Source organism: Callospermophilus lateralis, chromosome X (genome assembly GCF_048772815.1).
Source record: "Callospermophilus lateralis isolate mCalLat2 chromosome X, mCalLat2.hap1, whole genome shotgun sequence".
NCBI lineage: Eukaryota > Metazoa > Chordata > Mammalia > Rodentia > Sciuridae > Callospermophilus > Callospermophilus lateralis.
In genome coordinates, this window is record NC_135325.1 from 4,818,589 (window position 1) to 4,841,478 (window position 22,890).

The following is a 22,890-nucleotide window of genomic DNA, read 5'->3' on the forward strand; positions in this document are numbered from 1 at the left end:
CAAACCAAATAAACCTTATTTAATAAGTGCTTTATGCAAAACTTTGGGAGTTTCTCCTAGTACTCAGGCAAATTAAAATGACTGTAAGAACTATTTCACAGCACCGTCAAGGCCAACACATGGGCATACATTGAGCCACATGATACAGCTCATCCAGTTCACTGTTATTTTGAGATTTTGAGCTGTTTCCACTCTCAAGGAATTGATATTAACATATGTTTTCTTTATCAAGCTTAGATTATCCAGTAGAACACCAATGTAGGAAAATACATAAATAGCTCTCTTATGTATCTTAGCTCTCTTCATGTATCTCCTTCTCCAATTATACTCTATGGAGGCCACTGTTCACTCATGTCAGACCAGTCATGTATATCATATTATAACATTATTCATCTTGTTTGGGTTTTAATTTTCACATAAAACATGGCAGTCCTATTTTTACATATCAAAAAAGTTGGTTCAAATAAATGGCTATACTATTTCTGAAAGACTGTGTTTATTACATTTGAGCAATATATTTGGGACAGAAATGAAAGGTAAATGCTATTTAATAGTTAATTCATAGCATCTTTTACAGATGAAATAGTCAACAGTTTCTCAGTTTTCTCAGCCTCAGCACTACTGATTCTGTTGTGGGGGGCTGTCCAAAGCATTGTAGAATGCTTAGCAGCACCTGATCTCTACTCAACTTGATGCTAATGTCACACCCCATCCAGATGCAACTAGAAATGTTTTGACTTTGCCAGACATCACCTTGGGAACAAAATAATCCCGCATCTCTCAGTTGAGATCCACTGAGCCTCAGCCTAATATAAATGATCAAGGATAAAATAAACTCAACTCCCCAAAGTACTGCAGAAAACAAATCAAATTTTGTACAAAACTGGAATTAATTTTCATAATTTCATATAAAAAACCCAATCACAGAATCACACAATTTAACATCTGGACACATCCTTCTGGGCATACAAGGATAGATAAAAAGGTCTTTAAAAACACTTTACAAAAGTAAATACAAACCTATAATACATGACATTGCCAAAAATAAGTTCTGGTGTAAGATAAATCAGAACTAAAATCTGATTTAATGTAGGTGACTACTTTACAGTGGTTCTAACAAAGGGGGTGGGAAAAGCTGGGCTTTTATAAACAAAATCCAAATCCAAATTCCTCTTATAATATCTGGCAAGATATAAAGTATAATTATGTAGTTCACATAAACAATAGTGTATAGATGCATTCATTTATCCTATGTGAGAACTCTAGTGCAGTGCAAAACAAGGGCTTATTTGGGTCAGGAAACAATGGTGCAATGGAACTTGCTCTTCCATGAGTAAGAAAGAGTATTTGTAGAAATAAAAGATGACGGAGAATGAGTCATCATCTGAAGGACATTTCCTGTTTTACTAACAAACCAAGCAACATATTTACACTGAAAAACAAAAGGGAGGGTGGGGTGGGAGGACCCTGTTCCTCCAGTAACTAATATCCTGTCCATAAAACAAGACAAACTCAGAAAATTGTCAAAAATGTCATTCTCATCTTTATTTTTGGGCATGTAGCATGTTTTAACAAACCAATTTTACATGTGCAACCATCTGTAATATCAAAAGAAATACAATATATTTTTAATAAATTCCTCATCAATGTAATTTCACTTTTAAATAAACATTAAGTAATGGGGTAGAACAATGTGTTTCCACATACTGACCAGTGCAACACTGACAGTTACAACTAAGGTATCCAGGAAGTCTGAAAATTAAGATTTATGTAAGACAAATAAACTTACTTCCATTTGTTTGAAAACCAAAAAAAGGAAAATAATTTCTCACTTGTAAAGTACACATCTTACATGCAAAAACAATTTTAAATGCTATTTTCACTTTAAATAAATAACAACTGAAGAATTCAATGACAAATTTGAAAAATAAATTAAGAAGCAAAAGGAAAAAATAGTAGTGTACCTTTTAAAATTGCTGAGTAGAATAAATAAAACCAAATGTTAACCATTTTTCACTTTACCATGAATATTGCACTGTTTATTTCATATTTATGTCAGTTTCAATGCATAAAAATCCTAGTAGGTCTGAATAGTTTGGATTAGTCCATTTTTCTCCAACAAAAGAATCCCTAGCTTCTAGATTTTAAAAATTGCACTCTTGCATTTGTGTTCTAGTACAAACAAAACACAAATATATTTCTTTTATACCAGTGGCAACAGGATAATAGGCATATTAAGATACTCTTAAAAAGTAAGAAGTTTTGTGAATGTTGTCATTTTAAAAATCCTGTACAGAATCACAATACTGACAGAATCTATCTAGTGCACCCACAAGTGCCTCATTGTTTTGATTCACAGTCCTTTTTTCACAAAAGCTTATTCTAAAGAGTTCAAAGAATTAATAATACACACCATGTGGATAATTTGGGGTTTAAAAACCCATGGCTCTGGGCAACAACAATTATAGTTAACAACATCCACTCACAAAAAGACTGTGTCCTAAGATTTTTCAGAGTTGGTTTGCTATAAATAAAACATTCTTAAGTAAAGCCTTTTTGCACACTGACAATACTTATCAGACATCAGCTAGGCCACAGTGAAGGAAACGACTTATATCAAAAGGACAGGGTAGCAGCTGGTTGTGAGATGGCACACCTCATACATTCTGCTCAGAAAACACAAAGGCCATTTACAGAAGACTAAATTATGCACTGAAAATGTGGAGGGCTTCTCTGCACTATCAACAGTGATATCGGTCCCTAGAAATTAAAAATCAAAAGCTTCATAAACATAACTGAAGATGAAGGCTCTACTGAGGAGAATACACATAACCGATCAAGGAAATACTTAGAGTATGCCGGTGACTTTTCCTGGCATTAACTAATATGAGCAGTTCTGGCATATTAGACATTTTACCATCTCATGTCAACTATGACTATAACAAAAGAAGCCATCTGAAAGATGAGCAAAGAGCAAATGCAACCAGGGTCCTTAACAGCAGGAAGAAGCTAGTTCAACATTCTACACAAAAACAGGTACTCAAAACATGCTGGTAACTGACAGACCATCTTACTTAAGAAACCTGCTGATTAGATGTAATGCTTACTGAATGGACCCAATAAATGTTTTAAGAGCATGACTTAAATATCTAATAAATGTATACAAACATGTAATTGTTGTACTTCCCTAAAGAAAACTTGTAAACATCTGGTGAGTGTCTAATTAATGCTTTAACGTTAAAAACTGGCCAAAAAATGCCCAGAAACATTTGGCCCTTCAGCACCCAAAGCTCTCAAAATATAATGTTAAAACATCTCTGCTAGAAGGATTTCAGTAATCTGAAAAATTTCATACCTGAGTGGCTTAAACGTTCTCTTCTACATTTTAAGGAAGTGCAAGGAGTTTCTACACTCAGGAATTGCATAAGTTTTTCTTTCCTCAAAAGAAAATATCGAATGATATAGAGGTAGCATAACTTGCTAAAATTAACAATCAAAAACAAACAAAGCAAGGTTATTTTCAATCACCTTAATAGAATTATTACAAATGTTTAAAACTTTACAACTTTATTCTATCTGGTTGTGTCTAAAACCTCATCATTCTCAACCCTTTGTGTAGTGTCAGGATTTTGATGAGTCCAGGCACCGCTTGGCCCCGTGGCATCCATTGCAACATCAATGATAGAATCTGGAGTCATCCACCTCAGGAAAACAAGGAGGAGATAGTCGAGCACAGCTAAAAAAGCAAAAATATAGCCTGTTACTGGGCCACAGTGAGAGATGAGCCTGTCCAGTCGCTTGTCCATCGGCAGCACGGCTTCCCCCGCCACCCGTTCGTACACCTGAAGGAGAGAAGACTGAGAATGAGCTGGTGGACCCATCAAAGGACAATTCACACTGACCAGGAAAGTTTCAGAAACATAAACAGAAGTTGCTCATGTTTATTGTTGTTGTTATAGTAAGGATGTCCTTAATGCCCTTTGATACAACTCTCATTGGGTACTTATTCTGGGCAAAAGACTGGGCTAGATAGGTGTGACACAAAGAATAAGCTACAATTAATTCCTCTCCCCTAGGAGATCACCATCAACTTCAGCTGAGTACTAGAATACCAAAGACCTACAATTTCTGAACAGTTCTTTTGGGTCACCGATGCAAAGGATATTTAATTCAACACTGACTTTAGCAGTGCTCAAGCAGGACTGGCCTTGTCAATGCCTTGACTGGTCAAAGAAAGCTCTCACTAGCATCTGGCAGACATCAGGCATAATCAGAGTGCCACAATATAGTGGGCTTCTGGGGATACACAGGCTCTTCTTTCAACTGCCACAAGGCCATCCATGCTACCCAGAAACATTCCATAGACCCAAGTAAAACGGGAAAATAGGGGGTAAATTTTAGTAGGCAGCATAGTTCACACTTTAGCAAACTGAGTTTGCTGCTGAGAATTGGTAAGTAGGTGGCTTGCTTTTTAAAACATTGCTGAGCACGTTTTTGCTCTAAAATAGCAAAAACCAAAGATCTTTAAACATACTTGTTTAGAACACATCAAATGGGCCAGCATGACCATTTTTTAATTGCCTTTAAGCATTACTTGTGCTTCGTTTCACAGACCTGTAAACCATCTTCTTTTAAATTCAAGAAAAGTTACAACATGAAGTACAAGATCCACAGGTCAGTGGCCTTTGAAAAATATAGGACACTTTCATCTAGTTCTTCTATCCTGAGGACATTTTAATCAGGATGATGCTGAAAATTATGTGAAGGCTGAAGCCCAATTTAATTTTGTGATCAACTTTCTGAACACCACAGTTAAAAGGAGTTAAAAAGAATCAAAATGTTGCCAAGCATGGCAGCTCAAGCTGTAACCCCAGCAGCTCTGGAGGATGAGGCAGGAGGATTGCAAGTTCAAAGCCAGCCTCAGCAACTTAACAAAGCACTAAGCAACTCAATGAGACCCTGTCTCTAAATAAAATATAAAAAAAGGCTGGGAATGTAGTAGCGGTTAAGTGCTCCTGGGTTCAATCTCGAAAGAAAGAAAAGAATCAAAATGTCTAGAATTAAAAGACCAACTACAATTGACCTGTTTGTTCAGGTTTTTTTTCATATCAGTTAATTTATTATCTTAGGTGATAAAATAACAATTTACTACTATGACGAGAATGTGACAATCTGTTATAGATAAGGATTTATTTTTTTCTTAATGTATACAATAATCTACCAGAGTATAAAATAGAAAAAAATACACAGATGCTTTATTATTACTTTAAACATAACTAAAAGAAAATATGTGGTTACAAGAAAAGTCCTAACTAGCTCTTTTAATGTATGCTGACAAACTGTCACCATAATTCTTTACGTATAATAGCTCAGAATTCTTTATATGATGTCCATCAAGAAGGTCAAGTCACAACTTAAAAGAGCCGTGGTTCTCAATCAGGATGAACAAAAGAGTGGTATCACCAAAAAAAAAAAAAAAAGCCAAAAACCTCTCTAGCCAAATATCCTTGCTAACCGTACAAAAAATTCCATCTCTGCCTCCCCAGAGTCACATTAGAATTTAGGAAGTGGTTGGGGAGCTAAGGGGGCAGGGAGACAGAGTCTGAAGAGGTTACCCAGGTAACTCTGACATGCACAGTCACAGATAATCAGTGCTAGATTCCAGTTTTCAAAGGAAAAGTTAGCTATTTCACATGGGTTGAGATTCTGCAAGACTTATTCTAAAAGGTCAGAGTGCCTCACAGACACTTCAGTCAAAAACATTTATTGAAAAACATGTTTCAACTGAAAATTTTATTACATATGACCATTTTTAGAGATAAAGATGTTTTTGAATTTGTTCTCAAATATAGGCTCATTTTATATACTGAATCTGATCACTGAAACTAAGTAAAAAAGCCTTACAGTAAAAGACAATATATTCTCTTCTCTGCTACTACTTGCTACTACTTCAGGCTAAAAACTGACTGCTCCATTGTATACCTTGAAAATATAAAGCACTACTCTACACTACAACCTTCTCCATACTCTACCTGGCTGTCTTTCTGGTCCAGGATTTCTATATACTAAGAAAATGAATTGTTGTTTCCACAATGAATGAGTTGTTTCCACTCAGCTTGTTACATGGTGATAAAAGGCATGAGGAAGAAGTAGTCAGGAGAAAGACCTAAAGGATAAAACTGTATAGAATAAATGAAGTCTCTAGACCAAAATCAGGAAGCATTTCTCACAAGCACACTCTCCTACCTAAGGGTGTCAATCTATTTCCTGTACCTGTCCTTTTGAAATTCCCTATAGCTGTCTTTTATTGTGATCATTTTTCCAACTTTTTAAGTATATTTTGAATTCTAACTTATTATGTTCTCAAACAGTTCAAAGATGCAAAAATCATTTTCCTGTAGAAAATCACAGTAGTTAGCAAAAGGACCAAAAAAAGTTTAGGAAGCAGCTTGAATCAAATATTAACAAGTTATGGGCTGAGGTTGTAGCTCATTAGTAGAGCACTTGCCTAGAACATGTGAGGCACTGGGTTCAATACTCAGCCCTGCATTCAAAAAATAAATAAATACATAAATAAAGGTACTGTGTCCATCTATAACTAAAAATATTTTTTAATATTTTTAAATATTTAAATTTTTAATATTTTTAAATATTAACAAGTTATGAGGTTGCTCTAATTTTCCTCAGGAAAATCAACAAAATCAGAAGTCAAATGCAATGTTTTAACGAAAACTTAGCCAGCATGTGTATCAAAAGTAATGCATAGTTCCTTTCTTTCTATAAGGAAGAGAGTTCATAAACTTAACCAACAATATCAATGGCAAACTTGTATGTAAAAGAAAGCAAATATGTGTGTGAAACATCAAGAGTTCAGACAAAATCTTTTCTCAGCATGTGACATACTTTTTCAGTTCTTTCTGCAACATTCCTCCAGGTGTAGAAAGTCTTTACTATGTTATGGATATTTTCTGGAGCTGGCAATGCCCCCGACTTCTGTTGTAAAATAGCTTTCTCCAACCCTTTGCACAAAGATTTTACTGAAGGCTCACACAAAATAATAAGATCTTCTGGAAGCACCTCAGGAATTCCACCAACCCTGGTACTTACAACCTTGAAAAGAAAAAAAGGAATACATGGTCCACTATAATCAGACCTCGGGGAAATCAACAAAATCAACTTAAAAAATTATTACAGCATGTGTCTCAGTGTTTTTTTTTTTCTTTCCAAAATATGAACACAGAAATACCAACAATACAAGCCCTGAAAGCTTTTTACCTGTAAACCACAACTTGCTGCTTCCACGATCGCCATGCAGAATGCTTCGGTAAGGGACGTATTAAGAAAAATATGTCCTTGAACTAAGACATTTCTAACATCCTTGTGTTCTAACGCTCCCAAAAGACGCACCCTGATTTTTTAAATGAGAGGGGAAGAAAGAAGGGAGTGAAAAATCATGCCACAAAAGAAATTTAATTTCTAAGCTAAGTTAGCTATTTATATTACATTTAGATTCTTTTATTGTAATGTTTATCACCTCTAAGAACCAATATCATCAAACAATGATCTAAAAGAAAGTCTTATAAAGCTGTTGAGTTACAACTCATATAACTAACATATTTCTAACTTTTGTTACGTATACCAAATTTCATCTCCTCCAAAACTAACTTGCATTTAATAAAAATATTAATACACTTTGGTGATTGAATATTAAAGTCTCATTTCTAACAGGAAAATGGCCTTTTCAAAATTGATGTTTCAGGGGCTGGGGATATAGCTCAGTTGGTAGGGTGCTTGCCTTGCATGCACAAGGCCCTGGGTTCAATTCCCAGCACCCGCCCCCCCGAAAAAAAATTGATGTTTCATACATACACATTTTGTGTGTTATCAAAGTTACTGAAGAAAATATCTGTCTGAACCTATGTGTGCAGAGCAATTTACATGATTTGGGCCATGTTATTTTTTTCCACTGCTGGGGACTGAACCCAGGGCCTTGTGCATGCTAGGCAAGTGCTCTACCAAGGAGCTACATGCCCAGCCAGTGCCATGTTATTTAAAACACAACAAAATATGGCTCAGAAATCTACAAATATTTCCAAAGTGGTTATTTTTGTTTGTGGGTGTGTGCCTTCCACAGTGCCTCCAACAATTGTCCCCCAAAGTCACATAATATTGGAGTAATAGAAAAAATAAAACTGAATTCTCATTTTCTCACTTTATTTAAATTCTTTTAAAAACAGGACTTATACTACATTTTTATATCAACTACATGCAGGAGAAGCAGCACGTCTAAAACAGACATCTAGTTAAACCAAAATGGATAGCTGATATTTTCTCACCCATGACACTATGGAAGCCATCAGTACCTGTCATGTAGCTGGTATCTTTCTCGTACTTCTTCCAAAATGATTCTCTTTGGTCCCTCTCCTCCAATTATGAAATTTAAATCTGGATATTTCTGACAGAGTTCAGGTATTATACCACTAAGCAAATCAGTTCCTGAAAATATAAAATAAAGATTAATGTTAGAGATATTAATATTTAAACTTTAAAAATCATCAGAACTACTGAGAATCCACTCACTTGGAGAAACCAAATCTCCCAAGACTTGAATGCTTCATAAATTCCCAGGAGTCCCCAAGAGTTGCAATTCTTGAAGACAAAGACCCTGACATCCATTGTTACTTCCACACACCCAAAATATGGACAATTAATCCTGTTTCAACATACTATTCTTTAAGTTATTTACTTGTCCACGTTAAGTGGTATTTAAGGTGGTTAAAATTTGAGTTAGCTTTCTCCACAGCAGAATGACTAACAGGAGATCTAGGTCTTGCCTCTGCTATATTTTTATTGTTGTTGTTTTTAACCAGCGAGCCCTTTGATCATGGCAGTCTCCTGATCTATTAATTGCAGGGAACTATGTACCTAAAGACCAAGGTCTCTTTCAGCTATAAAATTCTATCAGTCTATAATTCCACTTCCTGCCACAGGAAAGGACTAAGCAACAAAGTCTAATTACTCCCTGCACTTTGCTCAAAACGCAATTTGTACAAAGGATTTTGTAATGAACCCTACAGTGTTAGCAGAATTTTAAAAAGTCCACCCGAACCAGCTATAGCCCACTTTCCCAGAATGGGAGTAAATGAGGGTAGTTGGACCTCAACTGTTAGATCTTTACAGTCGACAGAACAAAAGAATGCATCTTGATTCCTTTTAAAAAAATATTTTCTGATAATCTGTAACCACAACCTCATGTAATATAAAGTAATAAACTAAATCATGACCTATAGTCTGAAAAAGTAAGGGGCTATCGAAAGCCATAGCAATGGTGCTACTATTTGGTTATTTACACCCACGAATTGCATTTCTTATGTTCATCTACCCACAAACAGGCAGATTAATTATAAACAGATGCTGGGAGAAATGACACATATAAGGTCATTTTCATTAAGTAATGCAAAGTAGGATTCATTAAAGAAACTCTGCTGGTATTTTTAAAAGAGGATGGCGTATATCAAAAATAAATTCCCATGTATTTTTTCTGAATTAATGAAGGCTTCTCATTAAAAATCTTAGCTATCTTTGTTTCAAGTCCATTATCAAATCCATCAACTGAATTTCTAGATAAAGCAAAAGGTGGCTAAATAACATTTAGTCTTCTATGATTCCTTCATTTCCTTTCTTTTCTCTCTTCCCTCCCCCTTTCAAATACAATGTTAAGAGTTCACTCTTCAAATAAAAATAGAGCAATAATCATAACTGCTGATAATTTTTAACATTTACTGAATGCTTCCTATGTTAGGCAATGTACTTTAAATGCACTGTCATTTAATCCTGACAATCACTTTACAAAAAATGAGACTGGTTAATACTATCAGTGCTCTATAATAGTTATCAGAATAAAGGGTTTATTTCCTCACTACAAAAAAGAATCATTTCTGGTGCCTCTAAGAAGAGTCTAACACAAAGGAACGGACAAAGAGACTTTCAATTGCCATACTCAAAAAGACAAGAAAAATTCTCAATTCAAACTTCTTTAAAAGCTCAGTCTAACAATATTTTAAAGCATTTTTCTGATCTATCCTAGGATAATGGTGGCCAGGCTGGGAGTAGGGGAACAAGAGGCCTTAACTTGAGAAGAGCTGGACTCACATTTATCATGTCTGTTACTTACTGTGTAACCTGGGTGAGTTACTTACCCTCTCTGAGACTCAGTTTCTTTGTCTGTTACATGCAGATAACATCTACCCTACAGTTGTTGGGAGGGTCAAGGCTTTATGAACTGCAGAATACAAATGGTAGGTTGTCATTACCACTATAGGAGGAAATGGGGTGTGCCTGCACACACACAGAGCATGGGGAAACCTTGCCAGAGAGCAAAACAGGGCTCAGAAGTCAACCAGGAAATCTGGGCAAAGAAAATTTGGACTTAGCCTCTCTTACTTAATCCACTCCAATATGCTTTTGATAGCTGGTACAATAGACATCTCCTGAAGAAATTAATTTGTTAATAAGGAATGGACCATTAATATGATTACTCACTTTTGGATTACAAATGTGGCTGTTCCTTCTCAGAATGCCACTATTTGCAGGGTGCCTGGCATATGGAAAGAGTTTGATAAATATTTGTTGAGTATTAAACAGGAGAAGCTGTACCTTCACTCTGTTGGTGGTTAGCTCAGCTGGTCAAAACATCACAATAGTGAAGTAAAGGTGATAGGTTTAACCTTTGGATGAGTAGTTAATTTTGCTGACCCTTAATCACATATGCCTCATACTCAGCTACCTCACAAAAGTATACTATTTGATTAAAAAATAAACTAAGCATATTTTCTAAGTTACAGCAAACACGTCACCAATATCCCAAAAGAGATTCAGAATAAAATACAAGTCCATTCATATCTTCTTTTTTATTTTTAATTTTTCTGGTGCTGGGGATTGAACCCAGAGCCTTGCACATGCTAGGCAAAGTGCTCTATCTGAGCTACACTGAGCTACACCCCCAGCCGCACTCATATCTTCTCAGATAAAGAACAGAAGCATACTGCTGCCTTGGCCCCAGAAAATATGGTTTAGTTTAAGTTTCTTTTACCAGTCTCCCTTAAGTGGACTTAAGCTTCCCATTCCAAAAGTGAACTATACCAACTAGGGACTATATCTAGGTTTTGGGCCACTCCCTAGTTCACTGGTACACTGCTAAGCTTCTTGCTTACCCAAAACCTGTTGCATCTGTTCACAAATCTGTGTAATGCCAGTTGCACTTGTCACTGTACTGGTTAATTTAATTAAGTATCACATAAAATGACAATATAAGTTTCTACGAAAACTAAGCTGAATGGTTGAAAAATCCAATAAAGAAAAGTCATAGAACTAAGTTCTTGTCAGATGAGAATACAAATGTTTAAACCACTGTGTAAAACTGAAAGCAAATTTTAAAGTCCAGGAGAACATCACTTCATGCACCTTTAGGTTTTCACCCCACTTAAAAGAAGCCCAAAGTAGCAATGGTAGATTGTGCTTTGTGAAGGTGACTGTGCAAGATGAAGCCACTGAAATCAGTGTACTAGTACCTGAAGTCAGCAGCTCTACATCAAACTACTCACTATTCAGTGTGGTTACTATTTTGAATTGAGTTCAAATATTTCAAGAAAGTAAATAAGTGATTATTAGATTCATAATAGCATTCGTAACTCTCTCTGTTTTTATTTTTATTTTTGGTACCAGAGTTCGAACCAAGAGGTGCTTAACCACTGAGCCACATCCCCAGCCCTATTATTTTGAGACAGGGTCTCACTAAGTTACTAGGGAGCTAGCTAAGTTGCTGAGGCTGGCTTTGAACCTGAGATCCTCCTGCCTCAGCCTCTGGAGCTGCTGGGACTACAGATGTGCACCATTGCACCTGGCTCTATAATGTTTTTAATAATCAGACTATTTCAGATTCTGGTAAACAAGTTTCCACAAATGCTTTAGTGGCATCTATGAGTGCTGCACTTAAAAAAAAAAAAAAAAAGTCCTTGATACTCCTGGACATTTATCAAGTACAACCTGGGCTAAGGACTTTATAGGAACCATCAGTGAACTTTCACAAAGTTCCCACCGTTGCTTAAATGAAAAAACAAACTTAGAGATGTTAAATAACTTGCCCTTGATCATACAATAGGGTAGAGCCAGGCTCTGACCTTGGGCCATCGAATCCTCTCTTTTTCACCACTTACCTGCCAATATTATCAATGTCTCATATATGATTAGATCAAATAAGCAAGCTATAAAACAGCAGTGTGCCAAACAGGTCCATTCATATGGAGCATATGAACATAGGCATAAAAAGGACAGTTAATTATAAATCAAAATGTCCATTAGGGTCATCTCTGAATAACACCGATACCCCTGATTTTAGTTTTCATCTTTGTGCTTTTCTTAGCTTTTAAAACATTTGCAATGAAAATATATTACCTTTACAATCAGAAAGAAATGGCCATGTGGTGGGTTGAATCCTTTACTTCTTACCACATGTGCAGGGCTATTTTAATTTTGTAAAAGATCTTAGTGATGACACAGCATCAGGTTATTGTTTTTATCTTTAATCAACCAATAAAACATCAAAGGCTGGGGGCAGCATTCATCACCATTCTAAAAATTTCTCTCCTTGGATGTGTAAACCAACATCAGAGCTTTCTTTACTCTGGTTAATGCAGAAGTAATTATAAAACCATTAAACAAAATGAAAAACCAAACAATCATCATATATATATACATATATACACAAGTATTCAATAGCTTTCTATAAGGAAAAAAGACTGCAATGCAAATACAGCTATCATTCATTACCTTTTCTGTAAACAAGTCTGCTGACAACAACAATAGTTATTACACTATCATGCCTCCTAAATGGGTCTGGAGTGAAGTCAGTAGGATCTACTGCATTAGGAATGACGGACACTATTTCAGGATTCAGTGCTGCTCTTAGTACAGTATTTTCCTTACTAGTATAAGAGACACAAATGATGTGGTTTGTGTCACAAAGAGATACAGTTAGAAGCTTGTTTGTAAGCACCGAGCTGACATCAGCAAATCCAAAAAGGGAATGGTCCGTGAAGACTGTCTGGAGCCCCATTGTCTTGGCGTGGAAGAGAGCATCATGGGCCATGGCAGAAAAAGAACTATGGGAATGGATTATGGTGACTCTCTCCCGAACAAATATGTACCTGAGCAATGGCAGACTGTGAAAGAGGGTCGTGGCTGTAGATTGGTTGTACATGACTTTCAGAGGCAAGTAATAGACTTTGAGGCCATTAGTGAGGTAACGGATGCCTTTTCGATTTCCATAAGCATGGGTGACAATTATGACCTTGTGCCCTCTTTCAATCAGGCACTGAGAGAGCTGGTAAATATGGCTCTCCACGCCTCCCATGTTTGGGTAGAAAAAGTCAGACACCATGCATATGCTATGGGCACGGGTTCTAGAAGTGGAAAGACTTCCAGGGGTAACCGGGGAGAGTATAGCTGAGGAAGGCTGGCCATGCCCACCTCCTCCACTACAGGCCATGCTGAGGTGATTTAGGCATCAGTTCTTAAGAGCAACCCAGTTATGTATCCTGTTACCTGAAAAAGAGCAAAACAGAATCTCAGCTTAGAGACAAACACATTCCATATTCCAAATCCTGTTAGAAAGTAGTTTTAATGTTAACATAAATTTGTTAGCTTTTCCCCTAGACATAAAAACAAAGCACATAATGAATTTACTCACTTGACAACATTTACTTGCTTAACTTTTACTAGGTGCCATACAAGAAAACTACATTCTGCAACATCTTGATTTTGCTAGTGTCTTTATCTTGCTCTAAAAGTCATTGCTACTCACTCAATTCACAATAGCCAAGCTATGGAACCAACCCAGGTGCCCTACAACAGATGAATGGATAAAGAAAATGGGTTATATATACACAAGGGAATATTACTCAGCCTTAAAGAAGAATGAAATTATGGCATTTGCTAGTAAATGGATGGAACTGGAGAATATTGTGCTAAGTGAAAAAAGTCAATCCCAAAGAACAAAGGCCAAATGTTCTCTCTGATATGTGGATGCTAACCCAGAAACAGAGAGGATAGGGAGGGGAAGATTAGAAGTTCATGGATTAGACAAAGAGGAATGAAGAGAAGGGAGGGGGATGGTAATAGGAAAGACAGTAGAATGAATCATACATAACTTTCCTATCCTTATATATGAATACACAACCAGTGTAACTCCACATCTTTATACAACCATAAGAATGGGATCCTAAATAGAATTATACTCCATGTACATATGTCAAAGTATACTCTACTGTCATGTATATCTAAAAAGAACAAATAATAAAATAATTTTTAAAAAGTCATTGCTATTCATAATTCTAAATGAGTTTGTTACACCACAGTACATAATGGTTTGCAACACCATCAAACCAATTGTTTTCAATATGCATATTTTCCTCTACTGTTATCACTTTACCAGCTTCTACTTATTAAATGGCCACTATACAATAGGAACTGTGTGCTAAGAGTTTTCTGCATCTTATTTGAAGCTTCACCAAAACCCTATAAGGTATCAACTCTATTTTATAAATGGAAAGTCTAAAGCTTAAGGGAGGTTAAGGAATCTGTCCAAGATCACTCACCTCCTTAGAGGCAGCATAATGTGCTTCACTGGTGATCCCACCTACACCTTGCATTTGGATCAGGTTTAACTCACAGGACACAAGAGAAGTGATATGCAAATTTTTGACCTCAGCCTGAAAAAGGCCCTGTGGCTTCCAGTTATGCACTCTTACTATGCTAAACTACCACATAAGAAGTTTAGCTATTGTGCTACAGAGATATGGAGAAAACAATATGAAGAGGGACGAGCTCTCAGACTACATGGAGAGAGCCAGAGGCCCAGCCATGTTCATATTATCTGGACCCATTCTCTCACCAAACTGCTAGCTAAATACAGCCTCCCTGGTGGCCACTGGCAAGACCAGAAATACCATTAGCCATGTCTAGTAGACTACAGAACCATGAAAAACTGCAAAATGGTTGCTGTTTTATACCACTAAGTTTTAGGGAGAAAGGATGATTAAAACAGCCCAGAATTCAAATCTAATTATTCTGGTCTACTGCCTGGTTTTGTAAGTAAAAAGTTTCATGGGAACAGACTCACCCATTCATTTATGTGAATGGCTACTTTTGTGCTACAACAGCAGACTATCTGCCACAGAGACCATATGACCCACAGAGCCTAAAATATTTACCATCTGGCTCTTTACAGAAAGTTTGCTGATTCCTGCTCTAGAGCTTAGCCATTGATTCAATTCATCTCATAAATTTCTGCTGGTATTGGCTTTGTGGTTTATGTTAAAATATATCTGGAACTAGATAGCACCTTTTCAAATGTCACCTGGAGTTCATGCTGTGGAAAATCCATATTTTCTCCTTACTTATTCAAGGATGGTGATAATCAAACTGCTCCCTTCATTTTTTCCTTAAACTTTATTTATGTAGGCCCTTCTTCCCTGAGTGCTCTCCTTTCAATGTGGAGTCTGAAAATAAGGCCAAAGTAGAGACAGTCTCCATCTCCAGTCAGTTCCTACATCTAAAGTGAGAAATGTATATCTCAGGGATCCCCTAAAGCCATATCAATGTGAAATGCTCATTCAATATTACTACAGACTCTTAGACTTTTTTTAAATGAATGTTCCACATCAAACAGAAAGAGAGATTTTATTTATTTATTTATTTATTTATTTATTTATTTTTGTGGTGCTGGGGATTGAACCCAGGACCTTGTGTATGCAAGGCAAGCACTCTACCAACTGACCTAATATCCCAAGCCCCAGATTATTAGACTTTTATAGCTAAAGAATCTTAGAGATCTAGTTAAAAATTTTCCTTAGCTTACAAATGAAGATGCTCAGGGCTCCAGAAACCTCAACTATACAATGGGAAGCCATCCTTAATCTGAGTTGCAGATTTCACCTGCAAACTCAGAAAATACAAATTAACTGTGTGTGCAAAGTCTTAACATCAATTCTCTCCAATAAACTCATCTACATTTTTAAAAAATTTTTTAGTTGTAGATGGACACAATACCTTTATTTTATTTTTATGTGATGTTTTATTTTTATGTGGTGCTGAGGATTGAACCCAGTGCCTTCCACATGTGAGACAAGCACTCTAACCACTGAGCTACAGCCTTATCTACATTTTAAATATGCTCTCAGAAATACTCCAGCAGTGTCTGCTGAACTGAATTTCTAAGATTCAACATTATCAAATATTGAGATTCCTCAAGTTAACACTTTGAAGTGGTTTAACTAATATTGTGTCACTTAAACCTGAAATTCCAGTTCTATTCAGTTTCAAAAGATGAAAGATAATGAACAGTGCGTAATGAGCCAAATGAAATTATTTAAAATGTTGTCATTGACCTGAAACGTTCTAAGGATTCTGCCCACCATCAGGACATCAACATTCAATATACAACAGAATCTGAGAATCTTAGAATTTAAAGCTGAAGAGAGGCTTAGAGATACGATTTATTTCTCTCTCAAATTACAGATGAGAAGTTGTACAAACACAAGTTGAGCAATTTCTCCAAAGTCTCCACCCAGCCACTTAAACTGGAAAACTCAAGAAGACCTTAAAATTCTCGACATAGCCAACAAGCCCCAAGCAGTCATTAGTAGTGGAGGCTCCTGGGGAGCCTCGGGGAGACCTGGAGGCGGTTGGGGATCAAGGGGAAGGTACTTCACAGATAGCCTGGCTCCACTCTGAGAGGTGGCTAGGGAGCGCTAGGGCCAGGAGGGAGTGCCCCCGCTCAGTCCGCGACCCGGCGGGGTCAGGCACAGTCTGATTAGGCCCAAAGGGAGGAGGAAAATGGCCAGAGTGTGTGCAGGGGTCTAAGGCCCGGACTCCCGGCGTCCCCAGTCCCTCGCCCCACCAGCCTTAGCCAACGAACCGGCTCTAGCCTTCAACGCTTCCTCAATCCCACTCGACTCCGGAGACCCTCTGACCCGACTTCCGGGCCTGAAGCCCGACCGGCTTCATCCCTTACATAGCCTGCCCCACTCCAGCAGGTACAGCACAACGCTGACCTGAAGTGGCCGAGAGTGCGGGAGGGGAGAGGGGCAGATGCGCACTTACCGGCGAGTCCCATGGCCGCCGGTGTCCGGACCTCCCGCGGCTGTAGCCGGGGTTCCGCCCCACTGCTCCGAAACACCAATCCGGAGCGTCCGCGCCCGAGAGCCGCGCCTCCGAGGCATCCAATCACAAGGAGGCACCGAAGTCACGTGAAAGAGGGACGTTCAGTCGTCCCCACCCCTCAGCGCGAGAGGTCGCGTCGGCTAGCGCGTGCGCACGTCTTCTAGATGCTGCAGAAGATTGGGTGCGTGCCTATCCTGGTTGCCTAGTTACAGCGTCTCTTTTCAGGAAGCCAGTTTTCTCCTTGCTCGCTTCGGATTGGAGAGACTCGTGAGAGAAGCCTACGAAAGCCAGGGTCATAGTGGCATTTTGTTTGTAATCATTGGCGCCACAGCAGAACCGTACTGGCAGAATTGCCAGATGCAACTAATAAAAAGACACAAAAAGTCAGAGCAGATCAAAACAAATAAAAATGCCAACTTTGAATGTGAGATAATTTTTCATACAAGTTTGTCCCAAATACAGGAGGCTTCACAAAAAAATTAATAGTGTTTATTTAATAAAGTTCTGATTCAACTGCTTAACTTACATTTTATCAGACAACTGTTCACAGTAGCGGGGACGGCATCTGAGGACTCCCACTCAAACAGGTTCAACTGGCTATGCTGGTGCTTAGCCAAAGGACTAATAGAATCAGTAGGAGTAATCTGAGGGTCACCCACCCTTCACAGTTGGCACTTGGAGTTCCCCAGTCCTGCCATGCCTGTACTTTCAAACAAGAACAAATTCCTTTTTGAGCACCATCATTACCACCACGATAGCTTCCCTTCTAAACCTGGAATAAGCCTATTCACCCCTTAAGATTTCACTTTTTTCCTGATGGTCTCCCCAGGCCTCCAGAGATAATTAAATGCTCCCATATATATACATATATACATATATATAACAAATATATATACATATATATAACAAATATATATATATATATATATGTTAGTTGTAGATGGACACAATATCTTTATTTTATTTAATTAATTAATTTATTTTTATGTGGTGCTGAGAATGGAACCCAGTGCCTCACACATGCTGGGCAAGCTCTCTACCACTGAGCTACAACTCCAGCCCCACTTTTGTATTTTGTTAGTACTTTGGCATTGAACACTGACATGTTCTAGCCTGTCCTAGGCACTGAGCATTAAAAGGTAAATATGGTGGCGCATGCCTGTAATCCCAGCAGCTCAGAAGGCTAAGGCAGGAGAATGGCAATTTCAAAGACAGCCTTAGCATTTAACGAGGCTTTAAGCAACTTAGCAAGATCCTGTCTCAAAATTTAAAAGAAAAGGGGTGGGGGGGCTTGGAGATGTGGTTCAATGGTTAAGCACCCCTGGATTCAATTCTTGATTAAACAAAACAAAACAAAATAAAGGTTAATAAATAGTGATTCCACTTCTCAAGAATTTACAATCTCATATGGATACATGACACCACTTATAGTCAGTTAAATATTAAGCAACAATACCCATTTAAAACTATTTTCTAAAAGTCAAAAGAAAGTTGCAGTAGGAGGATTAAAATTATAAATCTAGAGATGATTCTAACTACAGTGTTCAGCCTAATGTATGACCTCAAAGTATGCCTTTAGAGAATTTTCTTAGAAACCACCAAAATTAGACCAAATTACTTACATGCACTGTATTCTGATTATACTTAATAAAATATAAGGGCAATCAGTACCAGCTATAGAATTAAATGACCTAAAATGGAAAAGATGTAAAATAAATGTGGATGTCATATTCCCATTCGTGTGTAAATTAGATGCCTTAGATAATTTTGGAGAGGGAAGGCAACAAACATGTATTGAGAAATTGCTATATATGTGCAAAGCACAATGCAGAGAGAATCTGGCATGAACATAACTCCCGTGGAATCAAGATGGAGTTAAAGCATATGTAACTATCTATGATAAAAAGATAGGAACTCACAAGTGCCATAAGAAAAATACAGGGATTTCAGAGAGAGAGAGTATTTCTGTCTGTGAAAATTTAGCTAGAAGAGTAAATAGAGGGTGTCTGTGCAACTCTTGAGAGCAAGACCATTTCAAGAACAAAATGAACAAGAAACAAAGACAGGTACTGACTGTTCAGTGAACACTGTTGTAAAATTACACAGGAAAGAAATGGGAAAGGGGTGTGGATAAGAAAAGAGTGGCATTTTCAGTAAAAGTTAGAGCAAACTAAGATCTTACCAAGGAAAAATGGACTTGTTGTTGAGCCAGACTTCCAGACAATATGACATTTTCAATTAATATTCCAAGACTCATCACTCATTCTGGTTCAAACAGAAAAATGAGAAGAAATACAAAATAAATGAGGAAAGCACAAGTTTCAGCTGTGATTTTTTAAAAAGAGGATAAATTTTTTCTTGTATCAGAAAAAGAACCAAAATGCAAAAGGGTGATCAGGACCAAAGTCAGATAGGTCCCAGACTCTGTGTATATGGCAACAGGAAGACATAAACCAAGGGTTAGCTCCTATAGAATAGTAGAGACTAATAGGACTCCACATGTGGCTAGAGACATGAACCAGCCTGGTGAAAGACTGTTGTATTAGTGACATTCAATAAGCCACTTGCCAATATGGGCACCCTTGTGTAATCCCCTCCCACATTGACTCTTGAGGTTTGGCCATATGATTTGCTTGGCAATGGGACATCAATAAATGAGATACCACAGAGGCTTAATAGGTGTTCATGAACTGGTTTATGTCCTGTTGGAAACTTTCCTCTTGAAAGCCAATGGCTATGTTGTGAAAAAGCTGAGGCAAGATCTTCAGTGATGGAAAGCCACATGGGAAGAGTCACTTCGAAGAATGAGAGGTCATCTCGACCATTACAGCAGTGAGTTCCCAGCTTAATGTAACCAATGGAGTGACTTCAGCCTATGCTATATGGATCAACCCACAGAATTATATAAATTAATAAGTCATTGTTGTCTCAAAGCACTCAGTTGTTTTTTTTTTTTTTTTTTGCACCAAATGAGCAATGATTTTGAGAGCCACATCCCAAACCCTATTTTGTATTTTATTAGAGACAGGGTCCCACTGAGATGCTTAGCGCCTCACCATTGCTGAGGCTGATTTTGAACTTGCGATCCTCCTGTCTCAGCCTCCCCAGCCACTGGGATTATAGGTGTGTACCAGTGTGCCCAGTGACACTCAGTTTTATGGCAGTTTTACAGCAATAGATAACCACCTTTCCTTACCTAACCATCTCCCCCACTTGTGAATCAAGATTGAAATAATTTTTTGCAATAGTTGCTACCTTTCTGGGGATATTACCTTGTTAGAGAACGGAACTAAGCAAGGTGATCTGCAATATACTACTATCACTGCTAGTCTGGGAGATGATAAGCAAACACACACACACAGAGAAAGAGAGAGAGAGAGAGAGAGAGAGAGAGAGAGAGAGAGAGAGAGAGAGTCCAAGATTAGTTTGTAAACCAAAATGCCAAACATTAAAAGAGGTATACTAAGAAAAACACAGAGATGTAATGATAGAGGTTCAACTCATTCCAGATACAATTCAAATAATAGAAAAAATAATAGAAATATATGGAAAAAATTGAATGAGAATTTGGAAGCAAAAGCATGCAGAAATGAAACAAATGTCAATGGATATTAAGGGATCAATTATCAATCTTGAATATAAAGAAGTATTAATATTTTGAAAACTCATTTCAATGATAAGGTTTAGGTTAGACACGGTTTTAATGCAATGAAAAAAAATAAAAATTAGTATGATGCAAATAGTACTAAGGAAGTCACTTTGCTTCAGTGTACAACATAGAGATGAAACATCTCAAATCACAATCAAAGCCTTGTCTCTGGAAATTTATTCTAGTAGCTGGAGGAGAAGAGAGTGTAAGAGTGGCACTGCTGGAAAAGAGACCATTTAGGCTATTTCATTAGTCCTGAGTAATTAGCCCCTTGTAATTCAAAGTCCAGTCTGCATATCAGTGGCACCAGCATCTGAGAGACCTTAAGATGCAGATTCCCAGGCCCTATTCCAGACACACTGAATAAGAATCTGCACTTTTACAAGATACTGACTTATTAATGTTCACATCAATGCTTAAGAAGCATAGTTGTAGACAAAAGGGATGGAGGACCAGATCGATTTTAGTGCAATGACAAAAATAGAGGCCCTGAAAATCACAGGAGCCACGGATCGGCTTAAACAATGCTTTCTTCTTTGTTTTACTCCCCTATTGTGAAGACCATCCTCCCTCATATGGCTTTCTGAGAAAGAATGATAGAAGACTAGAGGGATTTTCTAAAAGCTTATATGTTGTAAAATACATTTTCATCCCTTCGATTTTATTCATAGTCTGGGTGCCGAGTACTAGGACTGATATTATTTTCTTTTTTTATTTTTAGTTTTTAGCTGTCAATGGACCTTTATTTTATTTGTTTATACTCGGTGCTGAGAATCGAACACAATGCCTCACACATGCTAGGTGAGCACTCTACCACTGAGCCACAACTCTAGCCCCTGATATTATTTTCCTTCAGAATTTTAACCACCTTCCTCTGGTCTTCTAGCTTTCAGTGTAACTGTTGAGAAATATAATGTCATCATGATTTCTGACTCTTTTTTATGAAATTCTCATAATTTTTTTTCTAGAAGCTTATATAGTTGTCTCTCAGTCTCTTGTGGCCTGAAATTTCATACCTTGGTATAGATGTATTTTCATTTTAGTCTGAGCACTCAAAGCCTCCTTATTTGCCAAGCCATGTGCTTCAGCTCTGAGAAATTTCCTTGAATTTCCAAATTATTGATTACATATTCTTCCATTGTCTCTCTGGTTTGCTGGAACATTCATTATTCTGATATTAGACCCCTTTGTATTTCACTTTTAGTTCTTATTTATTTTCTTTTTATTCTACTTCCTGAGAAATTTCTTCAACTCTTATCTCCCCCTCAACCGTCACCCCGCATTAGATTCTTTTTTTTAACCTATTTATTTATTTATTTTTATGTGGTGCTGAGGATTGAACCCAGGGCCTCCCACGTGCCAGGCAAACACTCTACCACTGAGCTACAGCACCCCCCCCCATTAGATTCTTAATTTATCTTATAATTGTTTTAGTTTCCTAGAGCTCTATTGTGTTCTCCAGCATTGTCACGTGTGTGTGTGTGTGTGTGTGTGTGTGTGTGTGTGTAAGAGAGACAGACAGACTGGGGATTGAACCCAGGGCCTCAGCCATACTATGCAAGTGCTCTATCACTGACCCATACCCCCAGGCCCTGGCATTGTCTTTTCTAATAGCCCCTTCCCTTATGCTTACTGGTGTTTCCCTCTTGCCCCCACCTCCTGGATATTAATGATTTGACATTTTCTTCTCCCTGTTGAGTATGTTCCTTCCAAATTGCCTTTTTCTGTTTGTTTTACTCTCTTTCATATTAGGGTTTTACCAGATGTCTGGAAATTCATGGTTACCCACTCATATTTAAAAGTATGGGTCAGAGCTAGGGCTGTAGCTCAGTGGTAGAGCACTCACCTAGCATGTGTGAGGCACTGGGTTTGATTCTCAGAACCATGTAAATAAATAAATAAATAAATAGCATTGTAGTCCATCTACAACTAAAAATATATATTTAAAAAAACTTAAAATAAAAGGGACAAAAGAGTTGATCAGAATTCTGAGCCCTAGAGTGGTGGGGCCTGTTGACTCA

At 37.5% G+C, this 22,890-nt stretch overlaps 1 protein-coding gene across 3 annotated transcripts; it reads right to left on the bottom strand.

Annotated features, from left to right (window-relative positions):
• Nucleotides 1-1,520: 1,520 nt before the first annotated feature.
• On the bottom strand, nucleotides 1,521-13,664 carry Piga (phosphatidylinositol glycan anchor biosynthesis class A). 3 transcript variants are annotated; one of them, XM_077106558.1, is made up of 5 exons: nucleotides 13,528-13,664; nucleotides 8,364-8,496; nucleotides 7,276-7,408; nucleotides 6,904-7,110; nucleotides 1,521-3,842 (listed from the first exon to the last, which is right to left on the bottom strand). In XM_077106558.1, exons 1-5 carry the CDS (start codon nucleotides 13,544-13,546, stop codon nucleotides 3,573-3,575), a joined length of 762 nt encoding a protein of 253 aa, XP_076962673.1. In that variant the 5' UTR covers nucleotides 13,547-13,664; the 3' UTR covers nucleotides 1,521-3,572. The 3 variants fall into 3 exon arrangements, with proteins under 3 accessions (XP_076962673.1, XP_076962671.1, XP_076962672.1); XM_077106556.1 differs by having other exon boundaries at nucleotides 12,829-13,664; XM_077106557.1 differs by having other exon boundaries at nucleotides 3,628-3,736; nucleotides 12,829-13,664.
• Between the last annotated feature and the right edge of the window lie 9,226 nt (nucleotides 13,665-22,890).

What these genes read in the sequence shown, in the direction of transcription:
- Piga (XM_077106556.1), bottom strand. Translation starts at nt 13,546, where the DNA reads ATGGCCTGTAGTGGAGGAGGTGGGCATGGCCAGCCTTCCTCAGCTATA. An exon ending in CAGCAAGTTGTGGTTTACAG is followed by an intron (nt 7,111 to 7,275) that starts GTAAAAAGCTTT and finishes TTTCTTTTCAAG; the next exon opens with GTTGTAAGTACCAGGGTTGG. An exon ending in TTGCAGAAAGAACTGAAAAA is followed by an intron (nt 3,843 to 6,903) that starts GTATGTCACATG and finishes TCTCTCCTTCAG; the next exon opens with GTGTACGAACGGGTGGCGGG.